At 33.9% G+C, this 19,165-nt stretch overlaps 2 protein-coding genes across 3 annotated transcripts; one reads left to right on the top strand and one right to left on the bottom strand.

Annotated features, from left to right (window-relative positions):
* Window positions 1-469: 469 nt before the first annotated feature.
* LOC130647319 (innexin inx3-like) lies at window positions 470-10,661 on the top strand. 2 transcript variants are annotated; one of them, XR_008982846.1, is made up of 6 exons: window positions 470-1,692; window positions 3,010-4,293; window positions 4,434-4,675; window positions 4,755-5,136; window positions 5,290-7,167; window positions 9,158-10,661. XR_008982846.1 is itself a non-coding variant. In XM_057453122.1 (5 exons), exons 2-5 carry the CDS (start codon window positions 4,026-4,028, stop codon window positions 5,568-5,570), a joined length of 1,173 nt encoding a protein of 390 aa, XP_057309105.1. In that variant the 5' UTR covers window positions 470-1,692; window positions 3,010-4,025; the 3' UTR covers window positions 5,571-8,021. The 2 variants fall into 2 exon arrangements, 1 of the variants encoding a protein (XP_057309105.1); XM_057453122.1 differs by lacking the exon at window positions 9,158-10,661 and having other exon boundaries at window positions 5,290-8,021.
* Window positions 10,662-12,219: 1,558 nt separating this feature from the next.
* Window positions 12,220-15,723, bottom strand: LOC130647318 (innexin inx7-like). The gene is made up of 5 exons (XM_057453121.1): window positions 15,455-15,723; window positions 14,731-14,984; window positions 13,898-14,273; window positions 13,509-13,737; window positions 12,220-13,046 (listed from the first exon to the last, which is right to left on the bottom strand). The coding sequence occupies exons 1-5, from the start codon at window positions 15,624-15,626 to the stop codon at window positions 12,788-12,790; spliced, it is 1,290 nt and encodes a 429-aa protein (XP_057309104.1). The 5' UTR covers window positions 15,627-15,723; the 3' UTR covers window positions 12,220-12,787.
* Between the last annotated feature and the right edge of the window lie 3,442 nt (window positions 15,724-19,165).

The raw sequence follows: 19,165 nt of genomic DNA on the forward strand, positions 1-19,165 counted from the left end.
GACACAAGTTTAAATTAATAACTCAACCTTGTTCCCAGGGCGTTTTGCTTTATTCAGTATCGGGCTGACGGCCGCTCTCCCAAAGTAAGAAAGAGCAAGGGACCCTGGAAACGAGGTTGTTAAGAGTTCTTAATTGATTTTAAAGGGAACAGCAAACTTTCTTTGAAAGTTCTTGTTAATCGAAGAAATTGGAACCACATGAAGTTGGCTTGTTGTCGATATTAAAATGTATCAAGAATAAGGAGAGCCATTAGAATGATACAAGTTACAATGTTCTTGCCTATATTTCCTGTTTCATTTTTATCTAATAAGCAGATGATGATCTTATACAAAATGTAAATATATGCATATTTTGCAATTTTCAATTGACGTTTGGAAAGTAGATTAAATATTGTCAAATTGAATCATAGGTAATTATAGTTGGAAACCATAACAATCTAACCAATTATTCCTAATTGCATTACATGGCAACCTGCATGAAAAATATCGCCACAATAGTATTATTATTGTGGAGATACTTAAGGATGAGATGCATTAAGGAGATACACGGCGATAAGATTAAGTAGCAGATTCTACCACACAAGAGAAAAGTAAAAGCATTATTCTTTGGTATTTATAATTGGAGCATGGTGACATCGCGCATAGTTTTATAATTACAAATTTTACGTCTAGAACGCTCGTATTTTTTTTTCCTCACCGTTATGTTTTTATTACAAATTTTTATATTTTACAATATTAATCTTACAGGACTGATGCAGCAGAACCAGGAGCCATTGTCAAATATAAACGTGTCTGTGATGTAACATCCACACGATCTATGTTGTACTGCATGTTTGGTGCATGGGCTCCTTGGCTGACACATGGATTATGTTACGTTCTGTGTAGACTTGTTCGTAGCACCTTTTTTACAGAACTGCAGACTTCGGCTGATTCTTTACCGTAGCCAAATGAAAAAAAATGTGTAAGTCAGGAAAAAGAAAGTTCTGTTGACGTCAGCAACAATCAGCACAACTTAAGAGATTTGATTTAATCAATAAACCCAAGTCGGTTGTAACCATTGACAAGTTCAAGTTGTATAAATCTAATATCGAAATAACCGAAATTATTACTTGTGGCGACGGTAATATGCCAACATTTTTCCTTGGTCATTGTAGTTGACGAAATGTTACTGTGTTGTGTAATTTGTGCTGGCTTTCTAAGATTTGATTCACAACGACATTACTGAAATTTAAGTTGAAGCGACAGAACCAAAATGATGTGTTTAAAGGACTAACGTAACCTTCAAAATCCAATTAACACAGGGTACAATTAATAAGAAGAGCCCAGCCGAGGAAATGACCATTGATTTCCGTCGCCGATATGCGGGGCGGAATCTTTAAAATCGCCTGATGGGAGATGGATAGAGAGATACAGCACAAAGCCCGCACGCTCTTAAGTTTTTGTCCAGGCTAAACGCTCGGAAAATTCCTTTTTTGCGAAAGCCAATGAAGATGCTTTATTTTAATCTCTGTCAATTAAATGACCAATCTGAACAGAGAGTGTTCAGATTGGTCACAGAACATTCCGTGTGCGGCCATGACTAAAAGTGCTTACATTTTGTTGGTCGCCCCTTGCTGGTCTCTTTGGTTTGGTCGTAGTAGCTTTATTGATGGGGAGCTAAGCACTATTTTTTAAATTCGTGTATTTTATCAGGTAAGAATTATTTTATATATAGCTAAGTGAGAAAGGTGTGCTGGCTAGCTAGCTATCTCAATTTTTGGTGCTGACATTACTTACTTGCTTGCTAGCTATAGAGCTAGCTACACAAAATAGTGCTTTGATTAGAGTGCTTTTTTTTCTTAAAGAGCAAGCAACAAAAAACCTTTATCCTGTCTTGCGCAGTTCTTCCATGACTGGACACTCAACTCCTGTTTTTATGGGATAAAGGGGGGCTAAAAATAACTTCCAAATGACACTTTGTGGGACTACTTCTATCAGATAAAAAGATATATATATTCGCACAGGATTTTTTTTATATTTTTTGCAGAAAAGTTGTCGAAACGTGACAAAAGTTTATTGTTGCTTGCACTGAGCAGTCGGTGAACTGATAATTACCTGTATCTAACAATATATAGTTAGCCGATGCAGGATAATTAGATGCTACGCCTAGTATAATTAGCTGTTAAAACCTTCTTTGTGTTCTTTACAGCTAACTGCGTCTTTTCCATGTTTTTCTTGAAATCAGAATAGTTTTGTTGATAATAATATAGACGACATAATACTGCTAGCTACAGTAAAATTATATATTTTTTGCAAAATCGTTTCTTGTTCTTTTTCTTGGTTTTAATTGGAGCACAACTTTATGTTGATCTATATAAATATAGATGGCTATGGGGAGATTGATAACGAAGAAAAGTGTAAATTTAAGTAAAAAGATACATCGTATAAGTAGCTCTATCAGCGGCTAATTATACTGTACGCACCATATATATAATTATTCTGCTTAGATAAATAGAATGTCTCTATATTTTATATGGCTAGCCTTACAAATCCTGTCTATTATTTCCAGGAAATGTCATAGCTTAGATAGGGAGTCTTAGTCCGCGGCTATGGCTGCATAATATTGAATTGCCGCCAAGCAGAATCGAACCCCGTTCTCCCGCACAAAGTGCCACAGTTATAACCACCAAGCTATGGCGCCATTCGAAACGGCTAACTATTCTGTTACTGGCTAATTATCAGTTATCCTTTTGTCTAATTTGCTTGTAAATCTTTCTTGAGATCAACCCAAAGTATCACAAAATATTTTTCTAAGATTTCTTAGAAATGACTTGATTTTTAAAAATCTCACGAAATATACCTGTGCATCACATCGCATGGATTTGTATCTTTGTATTAAATTCCCTTTTTAAATCAAAGAGGCAAAGAGAGGATAAAAAAGAGACAATATTTAAACAACCTGGTTTTAATGCAGTTTATGGTTAAATTGTATTCTTGTTTCTTATTTTTAAAACGTACTTTCCTTTTTAGATCAGCTGTTATAAAACCATGCACCATCAACATTTTCAAAAATATTTCAACAAGAGAGTAAATTTTGAAGGCCTAAATACTGAAATATTCAAATGCTAATATGTATTTATTGCTGAATTAATAAACAATGAACTACTTTATCATTCAAATTGAGCTCGTTCAAAAGTTATTATATTCGAATCGTCAAGTTTCTACATAGCAAGATTTGTATGCTGGAATTTCCAGAACTTTCCAGATCACTTTTAAAAATATCCAGTTAAAGTTTTAACTGTTATTTTAGAATACTTTGTACAGCTATGTAAAATTTTTATTTTTTATTTATTGAGTTGTATTTTAACATTGCAGGTTAGTTATAAAGATAGTTAAGAATCGTGATACTCGTGATTTGTTTACCCCATAACTCTCCGTTTTCAAGGTCTACTTGAAATCTTAAAGCCGCAGGGCTTCTTGTTTCGTTTAAAAAATGCTTGCTGCATAATTACGATCAAAGTATGGTGAAAAAGAGTTTGAAAGCTACATTAGGGTCCTTGTAAAGGATATCGAAACAAATGTTTTTAATATTGTGCAGATGCAGATTTGTGGTGCGTGGCCTTGTGATTATGGAGTTCGCTTCGTAATCACAAGGTCTGTGGTTCAGTTAACAGTGTGGGCATGTTTAGTAAGTGCCTTTACCACAGCTATGGGTCAACCCATGCCATGTGAGGAAAATTGGGTAGGCAATGCCGGTGTATACTTAATGTTTACAGTCAGGACACAGGACTCACATTAATAACAGTGTTTCCAACACTGAAGTGGCTATATCCTGTATAAATATTCGGTATAATAATAAAAGACCGTTTATTCTAATAATCAGTGTCATTTTATACTTTCTTTGCATTTTTTTAAAAGATAACACTGACCTCCTGAATTATACGAAACTGCGACTTTTCAAGCCTTTTGTGATTTGTGGAAGAGCAGAGCTAAATAAATAACAAAATGTAAATAAAGCGAGTAATCGCGAGTAATTTCGTACAAATATGCATATTATAAAACAAGTAAATACAAAATTATTTCGTTTTCATGCTACATGCTGGGAAAATATTGTACTTAAATTACAGTACGAAGAAGTCAGGATGTCAGTGGCAGCGACAGAGATTAAAGATCTATTTAAGATCAAAATAAAACCACGCCATGATAGTTATTCCGATCAATATAATCGCATCTTCATGGTGAAAATTCTACTGGCTTGTACTATTGTGTTTGGTATCAGTTGGTATAAAGATAAATTTAATTGTGTCGTGCCAGGTAAATATTATTAATTGATTTGTTCGACTGTTTGTTTGTTTGTTTGTTTGTTCGTTCATTCGTTCGTGCCAGGTAAGTATACTTTTTTTGCTTGTTCCATTCGCTTATATGTTCGGTATATCTCTTTCCTTTTTTTACAGACAGTCAATCTAGTTCAGAAGATTTTTATAGTTTTGTTTCCACAACATGTTGGGTTCAAGGTATTTATGTGTACAGAGAACTAAAGGAAAAGATTGAGCTGGTAGTGTACTATGGTGTACCAAAAGATGTGTCAGACAATGGAGTTATAGATGGAAAATATTTGTGTGATGCTAAAAAGCCAAACCAACTTATTAATTCCAATTTAAAATGTATTCCTATGACAAAATCCTTCTTTCTTCAGGTAAAGTTTTTCTACTTCTTTTTTTCTCCTTCAAGTTTTTATAAAAATGTTTTCAACGAATTTTTATATTTTCCTATAGTACCAGTACATGCCATTCTTCATCTGTGCATTGGCATTGTTGTACTACCTGCCATACATGATTTCAAAGACGGTCAATCATGATCTAATCAACTTGCGTGAAGCTATTAAGAAGAATGAAACAGATATTAATGGTATTGTCAAGTATTACTTTAAAGATCGCAAGCAACGAGGAAAATGCAGTAAGATGCTGACAGCTAAACAGATTGCAAATATAGGTGTTAAAGTTGCCTACATCGCTGTCAACCTCGTTTCTTTTTTATGTACTGACTCAATTTTTCATGGAAAGTTTAGAAAATACGGAAGCGAATGGATTCAATGGGGCAAAAGTAATAACACACTAGCATTTAATTATATGGGAAAAAGAGGATTTCCCAAACCAGGTAATTCACTACTTACTGACGTTTGTTATTTTGTTGTCTAATGTTTCAATCCACGTTTACACGAAAGAAAATTTCTCGTCTCATATTTTTTATTTAAAATCCTAAATGCCTATTTAATCAAATGGTTTATACTGCATTTTGTATCCTTTTTAGGGAACCAGTTTCTTCCACCTTTTGGATTGTGTGAAGTGTATACCTCAGCAAAACACGTTGTTGAAACTCACAATAACGTACATGTAGTTTTGTGTGAAATGTCTCAACATATCTTGTATCAATACGTCTTTATGTTATTGTGGTTCGCTATGATCACTGGGATTGTTGTCTCAATTATTGGTCTCGTTAACCTTCTGATAAATTATGTCATTGGACTTGTTGGAATTAGGCAAGTATCTTTAAGTCCCCAGTACCCCCCCCCCCCTTTCTCATTGATTTGATCCTAACTCCCAATCCTTCCTTAACTTAAGGACTTAAGGGTTTTGTTCCCTCTTTCTAATCTTAACACACCCACCAATTGCATTTGATGACTTGTCATACAGAGAAATTGAATACTTAGAATTCATGCGTAACAAGGATCAACTTTTATATGGCGAGGTGATTGACAGGCTAAAGAAACGGTTTGATAATCCCCCCTTAATGAAAAAAGATTAAGTTCTCTTATACATCAGCAGTTATTTCTCTGGTGAACGGTTACCCCGCACCAAACACATAATGTTAAAAAAAAACAAGATGCCGAAGCGGTTTTAACACTTACACTAAAAGAACAAAATTTTCTTGGAAGTTAGGACTCAATATTTTTGCTTTTTTCTGTTTCTGACACACCTTAACCCTATACTTAGAGTTATTTCTACTCTACATTAATGCTGTAATACATTTGTGCAGATTATTCCTGCATAAACCAAAGTGGCATGCTAAAGAAAGCATTGATCGTTACATTCAGAGAGACTTTACTTTTGTTTTTGAATTGGTACACTTGGACTTGACGTGGCAAGAGTAATATTAAAATAGTATGTGACTCTATCCTATAAACTTCTGCAAGTAAATGAACCTGGATCTTTTACAGATTTTCACTGTAAGAATCTTATCATTAGACCCCAGAAGTTTTACACAAACATCCATAGGAAATGAATACAAATGTTCTGTTAACTATGTCGTAGAAAGAGCGGAAACCGCGAAAACGGATGATTTTCGATTTCCGTCGATTAAACTGCTTTTTTTCGGAGACTGATTAAAAAGATACTATTTGTGAAAACTATATATTTCAAGCTCTTTAGAGTTGGAAGCCCAATCTAAAAAATCACACGGAAAGTAAGTTTACTTACATTATACTTTACTGCGTTCTTAAAGAACCTTCAACGACCGATACCGTATAGAGCGCGAAAATCTCGAAAACGGCTAATTTTCGGTTTCCGTCGATTATAAACTGCTTTCTTTCGGCGCCAGATCAAAAAAAATATCCTTTTTGAAAACTACGTGTGTCAAGTTTCTTAGCGTTGGAAACTGCACAACAAAAACCGTACAACAAATATCGCACAACAAAAACCGCACAACAATAACCGCACAATAAAAACCGCACAAAAAAAACTGCACAACAAAAACTGCATTACAAAAACTGCACAGGCTTTGCTAAATAACCAGAATATATAGACACAGTAGATAGGCTGAAATAATATAATAGATACCTGGGTCTCACAATTTAATATTACAAGATATATGTTTCAGCTGAGGATAAAAAGAAAAAAACACTATCGAACCTGAGTAACCAGACTTAGTTCATACTTTCTGACCTTATGTGTTTTCTTAGAAGCGTTTATAAATATTAGCTAATCCACCAAGTGATTCTTTATGTGCAAGAAGCAAAAAAGTAAGCAAGCTGAAACCTGCAATATCTATCTTTTTCTAGTTTCTCTGTGATCAACTCAACGGCCACCACTGTAAATGATGTATTGTGCCAAAGGCTTTTGGTGAAAAAGTTTACTGCCGGCAGAATAATTTTTTTGATATCGTGCTGGTACCGGTGAAATAACGAACCAGGTTAGTCGGACGTTGCTGGCAACTGTTCATAAATTATTTAGATTGTTTCTAAACTGCTTGAAGTACCATTTTACGTCTGCAAAAGATGTATTTTCAACAAAACTAAAAAACCCCCTGGGGAGAAATTTCCTTTAGAATCTTAGTTGTGTGGCCAAACATATATATACTCTAATGTTTTTACACCACTGCGGGTCAAGTTACAGAAACATAAATTATTTGTATATCAGGAAATTTTTTTCCCAATGTAGAAATTATTGAGACTTCCAGATCATTTTTATTTTTCTGTTTTTCTGAAAGTTGATGTATCTTGTATCTTTTCTGACCCCGGGACGGCGATACGAACACAAAACAATTTTGCACAAAATGTGGAAAATGTTTTTTTTACAAAATATATGTATCATTACGTTTTAAATTATATCAGGCTGTTATTAGTGGGCATGTTTTATAACTTTATATGCTTTGGTTACCATAAAAAATATAGAAAGCCAGTAAGTTAACCGTCAGAGCCATTTTATCATTGACTGCGCATTTCAAATTGTTAGTCACACTTTGATTGAGCGCTCAATCTGGCATATGGTTAAATCCAAGATGTACTGAAGATAGTGGTAGATATTGAACAGCTCACCACTCTGATATATTATCTCAAGACTTTTAATACTAATTACAAAGCAGTGAACATAAAAAAATAACAAAAGACTAAACCTAGTATATAGTATAGCGTCCCATAACTTCAGTAAAAATTTAAATATTGGTTTCATGAAATTGAGCCAAAAAATAGTTTTATTATCATCATACTTTCTGAGTTTCAGAATTTAGCCCTTTTCAGAGACGCCGATAAGCCGTTTTTTGACAGCATATCAACTTTAACTAAGATACAGGTTCAGAAAATTTTTAAAGCTATTCTAACCTTAGTTAAGATTTAACCTTAAATTATGCCAGTAAACGAAAAATTTAGTTGCAAAGAATATCTTTTTGCTGAAATATTTTTGTCATTGGATGCTCTTATAAGAATACTGAATTAATCTTCACGGTTAGCTAGTTTGGCATTTTAACTATTTTCCAAGCAATAAATAGATGTATATATCAATTAAGAATCGTTTTTTGAACAGCAGCAAAATTCTGATGAGCTCTAAAAAGTGCGATTTTATGAAACTAATTTTGGTCCAAAATCCCCAAAAAATTTCCTCAAAAAATTATTCCCCAAACTTTTTTTTCTTTTAAGGTAGCAATACTTTGCTGTTGGTAAAATCGTATACCAATTTTTGTAAAGTGATACATTGAATCGATAAAGCAGATCATATGTGGACACAATGCTTTTGATAAAATTTTTAAGTTTTAAACAAAAAAACCTTGTTTTTGTATATCTGTGTGTGCAATAAAATGTGAGCTTGTTGAGTTAAAAACAAAAAAGCTGTAATGCGTTTTAAAAACATGTCATTAGGAAAAGAAAAAGCAGAATTTATCAGTAATGGGTGGCTTTTTGGAAATGTTAAGACCACAAAATGTAAAAGCAAAAAAGACTTCTAAAGAAAATACTTTTTTGAAGCCTTTTTTACCCACGCAGTGAATCCACCATATACGAATTCAGTTTCAGTTAACTATTGTTCAAATATATTTTGCGCAAAAAATTAATAAAAAAGCAACTTTGAGATTCGTACAGCAAAATCGTGGTATCATATAAAGCAGTAATGAAGACACAGATATGAACTTACAGTAAATGAGAATTCTAAAGTTCAGCCAAAATGAATAAAAAATGTAAATGTTAATATGAAGTTAAATTTCTGCCTACTTTTAGTATGCCTACTTTTAGAGAAGCAACAAAGTGCTATGGTCAGGTGGGCAAATCATTTACCAAATCCCAAGTTTCCCCTAGCTACAAGTTTTGCAACCCAGTGCTTGCTAATTCAGTAAAATACACATAACTAAATTGCTTGAATTTCTTCAAGTAAACAGCAGCCTAAATAACATGATTGTATATTTATACATTTAGAAAACAATCAAAGGCAATATGCGAGTAGTTTGTGCTGCGTATGAGAGGAATCAAAACAATCTCGCCGTACGTATATGTAACGTAAAACGCCGAGCTCACTTAGCTCTGCAAGGTTATATATAAAACTTTGATTAAATGAGACAAATCTCATTAAATATTACACACAGAAAAACTGTGTATTGGAGGGTCACGTGACGAGGCCTCTTCCAGGGCAATGCTCGTATCGCCGTCCCGAGGTCAGAAAAGATACAAGATGCCCTGAGGACGAGGTTAATAATAGCTAGCTTTAGGTGTAAGTGACGCAAAGAAGGGGTTCATTACATGTAAAAAACAGCGATATACTAGCTATTATTACCGTTTCTTAGTTTTCTTAAAAATACCTATTCCGTCCATTGCGATCACAGCGATAAGCTAGCATCAACACAAGTTCCGTTTAAGACGCTGCCTATGTAAAGAAAGATGACGTGATATTAGTAAAAGTGACCTGTGAATCATGTGGCTGAAACTCTAGGCTGGCTTGATCTCAACTGAAAGTCCCCGCTCGGCCATCTTGTAAAAAAACAAAAGCACTGCATCGCCGTGTTGTCTCGCTGAATCAGAAAATTTACAGAAAAACAACCAGATAAATTACTGGGCAACCCAGTCCAAAAAAATTGACGAAAATTTAAATTTTGGATGTATAGTGGGGAAATCCTATACATCCTCCACCGTACCTTATATTTGACTATTTAATGAGGAAATGAGCTTCGCTATGATCCACATTAAGACAAGGCATACCTAACACGCTGGATAAGAACGAAGCTTGGATTCCAGAAAGTGTCGTACAAAAGGGCGCCATCAAGAACACTAGTTTTGGTGAAAAAGGCGCGTTATCGAAATTTGTTGTACCACGGTTTTTTGCGTTGCGTTTTAAACGCAGTGGAAGTCAAATAGAACACCCTCTCCGCTCACTCTTTCCTCAGATTATTGTCAGATTTCTGTTCTTTTCTGAAAAAAACGACTTATTTTTGTGCGTTGCAATTTTATTTTCCAAACCTCTATCTTCTGCGAAGAAAAGACATTGTATTGAGCCGATGCATGTGAACGTATGCAGAAACTTAACTATTTGATGCAATATATTTTTGAACAGTCTCTTCCACGTCGAGTTTGTTATGTTCGCAAATGGATTCATTCTTGTAGCAAATATATTTAAGGCGTAAGTAAAGCACAATAAGACGGGCGTAATGTATCGATGTTGAGATAGAGAAACGTAAACATGATTTCACGTACCTTTATCTGGAACATAACTCGAATAATAAAACTAAAATAAATACACGTTAAAAATTAAGTGTGCGTTTTGTTTTACGTTTAAATTAAACTTCGTTTCCGTTAACTTCTCCTTTAATGTTTAAGCGTAACGTTAAATAGAAATAGGGCGTTTATTTAGGGGCGTTCAGAAAAAAAACCTTCAATAGATTAAACGCTGTATTCTGTCTCAACGCATTGCAGACATAGTAGAAAAAGCAGACACAGTGGGTTTCATCTGTTGGTGAAATTAGTCGTTTCTGTGAAATTGCTTCACTCGGCAATCTTTTTGTTGAGCTTTGATGACATTCCTAATCTTCCTGATTGATACCCTATTAAGACAATCTCGTTCGCAGGATTTTTATCGCATTCGGAAAATACGACGTAGGTAAACTCCTAGGTTTGGACATTATCAATATGACCTTAATTTAATCACATTGATTTTACTTAGACCATTTAGTTAATAGAGGTGTAAGGGAGGGTGATAAATTTTTCTCCCCACGGATCCTGTTTGTCTTTCTCATCCAATAAGCGGAAAATGACGACGTAAAAAAAATTCCACATGCGTGTTAACTTTGTCTTTGACGTTGTGAAATTAGATTTGTTTAAAAATTAAATAGGGTAATGCGTCCAAAATTAAACATTATAAAACTCATTTAAGTAGCAACATAAATTAGCAACACAACGTAACCGAGTCAAAAATTACCCAGTGTTATATAGCGCAACAACGATACCATTACGCTTGTCACAGATGATGAATACACAAGGAATTGATGACGCTAATACGGTAATAATAATAAATGAGCAAGAAGACAACCTCGTGCCCAGGTTTAGCAAGAAGACTGTTATCTTTGTCTTATTTTGATCTCTTGTTTTAATCTAAGAAAGTCTTCCGTAAGGTCTCTCTAACTATACTACACCCAATACATATTGACAAAACCCAGCATATATTGACCACTGTAGAAGAGAAATGCAGGCCACAAGATAGACACACTCAAAACCTTCCCCTTTTACTTAATCTGTTCCCATTCCACTGTTGCTTTTTTAAAAGCTAAGAAAATTGCTGACTAACCTTGAAATTTGTAAAAACAAAAACAAAAAAAATGCGCAGCATATTCCATTGAAAAGTGCGAGGCCCTCGTATTAATCTCCGTCATGTATAGTCATGTATAGTATTCTTTTTCCGTCTATATATACACCAAAAAGAATATAAGCTATAAGGGGACTTCTAAAGAAAAGACCTAAATCTTGACAGCTTTAATATCTGCACATTAAGGTTACTGTAAAGGAAAAAACTCACTTGATGAGTAGTCTCAGAAAAACCCTTATAAATTATCAATACTTTTACATTTTTTTAATTTTTTTTTTGTTTCTGAATGCTTGATGAAAGACTTTTTTCATAGTGTTATTTTCGTGAGATGTTAATTTTCCAAAAAGAAAATATAATGAATTAACACACACCTCATTTTTTTTTTCACCGTACGTTTTAAAATGGCTTCTTTTTCCGAACGCGTGGTCGCAGACGTCTCGTTTTTGCACTATTACATCCAGCATAAATTAAATTCAAAAAGGTTCCCGGTTTGTTTGTTTTTTGTAACAACGTCGTTATGAAATTATTTGTAATTATATGTAATCATTCAAAAAAATGCATATTTTTTTCTTTCTGTCGTCATAATTCGCTAATCAGTAATAACAGACAAACAGACACTATTACAAAACTCGAGCGTGTAATATAATGGAGATATGCACAACGCGCCCCGGTAGTAAAAGAAAACTGATACAGGACTCTATCAGTTTATGAAACATAATATTTTTATAACATAGAAAATTACAGAAAATGGAACATAGTTAAAGCAGCCTGATATAACTTCTAAAACAAATAATCTTTACCTAAAAATCATTGAAACTAAAAATTGCTTGCCACAAGCTTAGGAACGCTTCTAAAGCCTCCAGGTAGGAGAGTAAAGAAACAAAAATTGTTATGATTAAAAAAAAGTTGTAAAAACACGACACAAGCTGCAATTTCGAAAGTCACATAAAATATATTTTAAATGAATACTATAAACTCGATATAAAGTTTGACCTAAAGTTGTGTTTTCATTGTCATAAAAGTTTAATCCGGTGTAAACACACCCCAAATGCATATATACAAAAAATACCTGCTCTTACAAATATTGTAGCAAATGTTTGGTATAAAATACAGAACTAGGTAGATCCAATGATAAAACACTATGCTTTTGGTCTGTGAATTTTTGAAGAAAGGGAGGAATGGGGACTACAAACTAATTACAAAAAGCTTATCCAGCCAATTAGGTTAGCAGGTATCCATCACAGTAGAACCTTTTTTTAAAGATTGTACCCAGGCCCTTTATGGTCATATTTATCTTTTTCCGACAAATGTGGATAGAGCGGTGCACTTTCTCCACCGCTGTTGCGGGGTGGGAATTCGTCGTCAAGTGGTGCATTTGGACCCAGGATGTCTTCTCTTAGTTTCTCCATCACTTCTCCGTACAACATCACATCTCTCTTGCGAATGAACTCCAGGTATTCCAGCTCACGGAATGTTAAGGCTTTGTACAATTTCTTGCCGGTTTGACCTCGCTTTCTAGAATTCGAAACAACACTGAAATTCAAGGCTAGGTGAAAGTTTAAAGTTTAGGTAAAGTGCATATGGCAAAAAACAATGCTAAGTCAGCAAAAATTGTTGGGAATATTTATTGACGTAATTCAAAACAGCCAAAATTCAGTTTTCTAACAGTAAAGAACTACAAAAGAGAGTCAGGCGTATAACTTAACGTTTATTACAAATTGAAAAAATGAGATAAAAAAAAGACTTTAAACAACGTTTCTTTTAAAAACGTAACAAAAGATTTGTTTATGTTTTACAAAAAGCATTATTCATTTTCATCCTTTAGTTGTGGAAGAATTTGTTGATAAGAACAAGGAAAACCAGTATCAACTATTTTTTATTTCTAGTTCGGTCTTTTTTCAAATAAACGCCGCTTCTCAAGATGCAGTTGTTATTATAGGCAATACGATATCAGCTTCATAGAAAAAAAATACCAACCTTATTCCAAAAATTCCGATTACATAATGAACAATTAAAAGAACGATTCCGATCACAGAGATGACAATTCCGAAAATGAGGGCGAACCACAACACGATCAAGCAGTATTGGTACAGAATATTCTGTGAGAGCTCGCAGATAACTTTGTGTAAATTTGCTTTGGATTGCACTAACTCTTTTGATACTTCGTGTACCTCGCAGTAACCAAAAGGCGGTAGAAGAGAGTTCCCTAAAACAAACGCATACCTTGTTGTTAACGAAGTGATTGGACTGGTCAGGCTAATCCTATTATCCCTATTAATGTGCTCAGAAAGAGCAGATACTTCACGAACAACGGTGTTGAAGACCGGTGTCAAAAAAGTTTGAGAAAAGGGTGTGAGTTTAATTACCTGGTTTAGGATGGTCTCTCATACCCATGTAATCATAAGCCATTGTGTTATTTAATCGATTCCACGCTACCCATTTGCTACCAAAGCCGACATACTGTCCGTTCAGTAAGCTGTCCAGACCAAGCAAAGCAACCAAGTTGGCAACCAAGTACAAAATTTTGATTAAAATGTTAAAGATGACTCGCAAAATCATTGTGCGGGGTGGATTTGTACGATGATTGAAGTAATGCTTTGCTATTTTGCCGGCATCGGATTTTTCCTCGCTTTTTAGGTTGTTTTTCAAACTTATTAGATCGCTGTTAGCCGTTCTGAATGCGATGTAGGGCAGGTAAAACAAGATTGACAAAGAGGCTACAAAGAACGGCATCCATTGGTACTAAAGAAGAAATTAGAAAAATAAGCTTTAGGTTTTTGTACGTGAAAATCGTTTTACTGTAAAAATGTTTTTACTGTGCATTAAAAAGGCATTGGCCAAATTAATTTGAAACACAGAAAACATTGGGAAGAATGTAACGCGCAATGCAGCATAGAAAAACAATCAACCTGCAGAGCAGAAAAATTTTGTTGTGGTGTGAATTTGTAAAATCTTGCCGAGGTATGTAGAATTAAAATGCCCGCTAAAATTAAAATTCCATTCTCCAAATAAAAACCACCCCAAATTTTCCCCTCTTAAAGAAGTTAAGAATATAAATCGCACAAGTAAATGTCTCGTTAAAAAGCTGCTTTATACCTGTTGTTGCTTATTGATTGAATAGAAGCAAGCAAGCGCAAAATAAAATAGCAGAAGAATACATAGACATACTTGCAAATAGCAGAAGAATACATAGACATACCTGCAAATAGAAAGTCTTTGTCATTGGTCTACAATAAGGGTTAACAACAGTGATTTTATCAATTACTCTTTTAGTTGAGCATAGATGCAACCCAGGGTGAGCGTCTCTACCAATATAAATTCCATCATTATTTATATCCTTGGGTATACCAAAGTATCCGACTTTTCCCATCTCATTAATCAACTCTCTGTAAACGTACACCCCCTGTATCCAGCACGCCGATGATATAAAATCTCCACTCACTTTATGGGAATCTGCACATGAGAACATAACGTAGAAAAATTTAGCTACTTTCTTAGGTCGATGCAAAAACAAGGTTCATACAGGGAGTATAAAAAGATGTTGGTTTTGCTATGATTTTTGTCACATTGTAAGGTTCCTAAGTAAACAGGCGCAAGGGAATATCATAGGACCACAAAGAATGTAAAAAGACTAAAGACTTGTTTCCCATCGACTGCGCTAACAAGAAGATTTGAGTATTTTTTTCACTATTGCATAAAATGCGGTAGCAGACTTTTACATTTAATTTAAATGGTTGAAAATGCAAAGAGTTTATCGAGTATAATATCACAAGCAATCAGAAATATATCCAGGTTTTCGAAACTTTTCTCTTTAGAAGGCCTGGTAGACACAATGTAATACTAGAACCTAGCTAAAAGGTACGTCTTCGATTGGATTAGTTTAAAGCTCTCTATTCTCATTAAAAAAACATGGTCGCACTTACCGGGAACAATGCAGTGGATGGAATCTTGAAACCAACTAATACCCATGACCAAGGAACATGCCAACAAGATTTTCACCATAAACATTCGATTGTATTGATCAGTATAACTGTCGTGTCTGGACTTTATGGAGATGGAGAGCATCCCCTTAATATCCGTAGCTACCATAGCCATCTTAAATTAGTTCTTTCTTCGTCACGACAAGCAGGTATATTTTTTATTTTTTTTTGTTTTTTGTTCTTCTCAATAACTTGTAAACTTTACTTGTTCTGAGGGAAAAAAAGTCAAGTTATAAATAACTGCACTAAAAAATTAGGCGCTAATGTAATCGGTCCCTTAAAATTGTGTCGTTAAAACAGAGACACAACACGATACATGTTCCCTCTTGTTTGCAAGATTATTGAAAAATATAAGAAAAAGTCATGATAAATAATAAAAGTGCAGGAGGGTGACGTCAAACGTGACAGACACGCATTAAGTGTTATTGTAATTTGACAAAAAAAACACCAAGTTAGCTTCACGTTGAAACTGCCAGAATCTGTAATAGCTGATTAGAAGAAAAATGATAAAAAATAGGAATATATGTAGACTTTTATACAAATTCTAAAAATTCGTTATAAATTAAGATTATAAACATAATATAGAAAAAAAGAGTAACAGAAAATGGTCTGAAAACAACAATTGATTACCAATATATCTTCAACAAAACACAACATCAAAGTTTCAATTATCTTTCGCTAGGTAACAACACGACGAAAGGTTTTTAATGACAATCCAATTTTATTAAAACGCATTAAACACAAAAGATCTAAACACCATTAGCTACCATTATGAATTTCTAATCATTTGTCTTAAATAACCACATGCACCAACCACGTCTCCAATGATTCTTCAGACAAAAATACGTTCTTGAAAAGAAGAGGTTTGTGCACGAAGTTACGTGGTGCTGATGAGCTTTCTTTGTTAAATACATTTTGTGGTCATGCCAAAGTACATTCTAGCGTCAAGATGCGAAGATTTTCAATTATTAAGCTCTCCTACACACACTCCACCGCATAGAGGACCTGAAGCATCTGACAGAGATTTCACAAATTCGTGTAAATGTAACACGGATTTTGACACTTAATAAAAAACACTTAATAAAAAAAACAAATGTCCTGGGTAGCGCGTCTTTTGAGAGTTTTTTTCTTAGTTCTCCTGGAGAGTGTCAACGGGCGCCAGAGCCATTCGAAGATTTTGATTAAGCACCCTTACTCTTTAAAATTTTTGACGTACCCTGTCAACAACAGTTTTATGATGTAGTCAATGAAAAAAAATCAAACAACAGGGAGATTTTTTACATTTTTTTTAAACCATAAATATTCATTTTTTCTATATATTTAACTTTTCAAAAGAAAATTAAACAGAGTGAAGATTTCGTACGTGTATCGAAAAGAGAAAAAAGAGTCCTACACCTAAAAGGTATTTTCATCAGTTTTTTATATTCAGGTGGTTGTAGCGAGACTCGTCGACTGAAGGTTAAATCTTTTTTCAAAAAACGAAGCAAGTTGTAAGCAACAGTGGTACAGAAACTTCAATAACCTTGAGTCTTGGTCAAAATTTTCTATTGCTTATAACATAAAGTGTACAAATAAATGAAAACTCTCGTAACTAATAAACCAATTTGACAATTTAATTGAATTTACCTATCTGAAGATTATCAGTGAGCGCATCTTAAATTACACGGCTAAAAAAAGCTGTTTGAAACACGGCTATAAACATTATTTAAAATTTTATTGTTTAAAACAGAAAATTTGTTCAATCCCACTCATTAACGAATTTCTCCAAACTTCGAAGAAAAACTTCCACTTTGAAATTCATGAACAATGGGGAAAATAACCTGGTGCAAACAAAATATTTATTTCGCATTATATTATGCTCTATCTTGCTTTAAACTCGCTTTCACCATCAAAATAACCCGTTATGAAGAATAAACATTTTTTTAAAAAAAACATCGACTTTGTAAACAGAACGCATAACGCGCTATTGTAAATTTTAATTTAAAGTGAATGTAAATTATGACTATTTATCTATCACCATGTAAATATCGTTAATTCTGTCATTAAACGCAATTTAACGCGTTTTTCGACAACAATCTACGTCCTGAATCCGTAATGCGAAACGATACACAATAGAAACGATACACAATAGAAACAATTACGTCATGTAGTACGACAGGACGTGACATGGGATGACAAAATTGGCGATGATGAAAGTAAAACAGAGTAGACACTTTTTTAAAGGGTCGATCTTTCAATCTCAAATTCTCGAACTTGTTTTAAAATGACTTTACTCTTTTAAAAAAATAATCGAGGAAGTTGTTAAAAATACATTTAGAGGAAAATTGAGAAGTTTTAAAGAGGCGTGGTCACACTGTTAGAAAACTAAATTGTAATATGCGTTATGATTTTTCACCCAGAACAGTCTTTTCAATTCCTATTATTAGTACTGTCGCCAACGAGGGTTAAAGATTCCATTTACACTATAGAAGTAAAAGTTCAAAACCGCTCAAACAGACGAGATATTAATTCTCTAAGACCTAACATATTAATCACAAGATATCAATCCTGTTTAACACCAAACAAAAAAGGATAGATTTCTAGTCTTTAGTACGCCTCGATCAGGAATTGTACACACAACGCACTCCAGTAGGCTACCAGTATAAAGCAAAAGTTCTTCAAAACATACTACATAATAGAATGGTAAAGCTCGGGAAAGGTAAAATAAGAAACAAACCAACTCAAATAAGACTACATAATGGCAATATGGCAATATACAATATGGCAAGATTTGAATGTTCCATTATCTTGTCAAGACATTTGAAAATGTTAACGCAGACGAAAATTGGAGTCTGAACACAATTAATTCCGTTTTTCACCTCGAACTTGTTTATGGTTCGTGTTATGACGTTAAATCAGTGTTTCGTAAAATAATGAGTAAGTCCAGAGATTAACGTTAAGTTCCTTTATTAGCAACAAAGGAATTAATCAAAAGTTGATGTTATTGAAAATCTATAGATCACATGTTTTGTCTCGTAGGCATTTCTTATTTTAGAAAGAACGTTGAAACATCAAGAATCTGCTTCATTTTGTTTGTAAGAATGACTTGCAAAATGTCAGAACTTCCAAGCACGTTTAAAGTTCAGTGTTCTTATGAAGAAAAAGTAAAGAAGTACAAAGCTAGCACATTTACAGATAATAAGTTCTTTTAAAAAAATACATAAATAACAGCTTCATTGTGGTAACGGAACAAGCGCCCGCTTTGCAAGTCAAACTCTTAAAATGTCCCGTTGTTTTTGCTTTATTAAATAGCACTGGTGACAAGGTGGGAATACTTATTAAATTATCTGTCACTGTCGAAAAATAATAGACGTCATAAACATGTCAACGAGGACAAATAAGAACAAAACAATTAAACGTTTTACCATGCTTGAATTTATAATAAAAATCGTCTACTCAAACAAAAAAGAATTACAACGCTGATGTTTTCGTGTGTCGTATTGATTAGTTTGTTCAAAGAAGGTTAGGGGTCTCAAAAAACAAATTTTAACTACAGAGTAGAGCCGAGAAAATAAGACAGTGAGAAACATGGCTACCACACATTAAGAAAAAGAAAAAGAAAAAGAAAAAACAACAAACCTACATTATAAAATATAACTGTAGGTCTGAAGTCTC

This window comes from Hydractinia symbiolongicarpus, chromosome 6 (assembly GCF_029227915.1).
Source record: "Hydractinia symbiolongicarpus strain clone_291-10 chromosome 6, HSymV2.1, whole genome shotgun sequence".
In the NCBI taxonomy this organism is placed as follows: domain Eukaryota; kingdom Metazoa; phylum Cnidaria; class Hydrozoa; order Anthoathecata; family Hydractiniidae; genus Hydractinia; species Hydractinia symbiolongicarpus.

Excerpts from the sequence above, each read along its gene's own strand:
- LOC130647319 (XM_057453122.1), top strand. The coding sequence starts at position 4,026 with ATGCATATTATAAAACAAGTAAATACAAAATTATTTCGTTTTCATGCT. Across the intron at positions 4,676-4,754 it reads CAAAATCCTTCTTTCTTCAG|TACCAGTACATGCCATTCTT; the intron begins GTAAAGTTTTTC and ends ATTTTCCTATAG. Across the intron at positions 5,137-5,289 it reads AAGAGGATTTCCCAAACCAG|GGAACCAGTTTCTTCCACCT; the intron begins GTAATTCACTAC and ends TATCCTTTTTAG.
- LOC130647318 (XM_057453121.1), bottom strand. The coding sequence starts at position 15,626 with ATGGCTATGGTAGCTACGGATATTAAGGGGATGCTCTCCATCTCCATA. Across the intron at positions 14,985-15,454 it reads CATCCACTGCATTGTTCCCG|ATTCCCATAAAGTGAGTGGA; the intron begins GTAAGTGCGACC and ends TCTCATGTGCAG. Across the intron at positions 13,047-13,508 it reads ATCGGAATTTTTGGAATAAG|AAAGCGAGGTCAAACCGGCA; the intron begins GTTGGTATTTTT and ends TTCGAATTCTAG.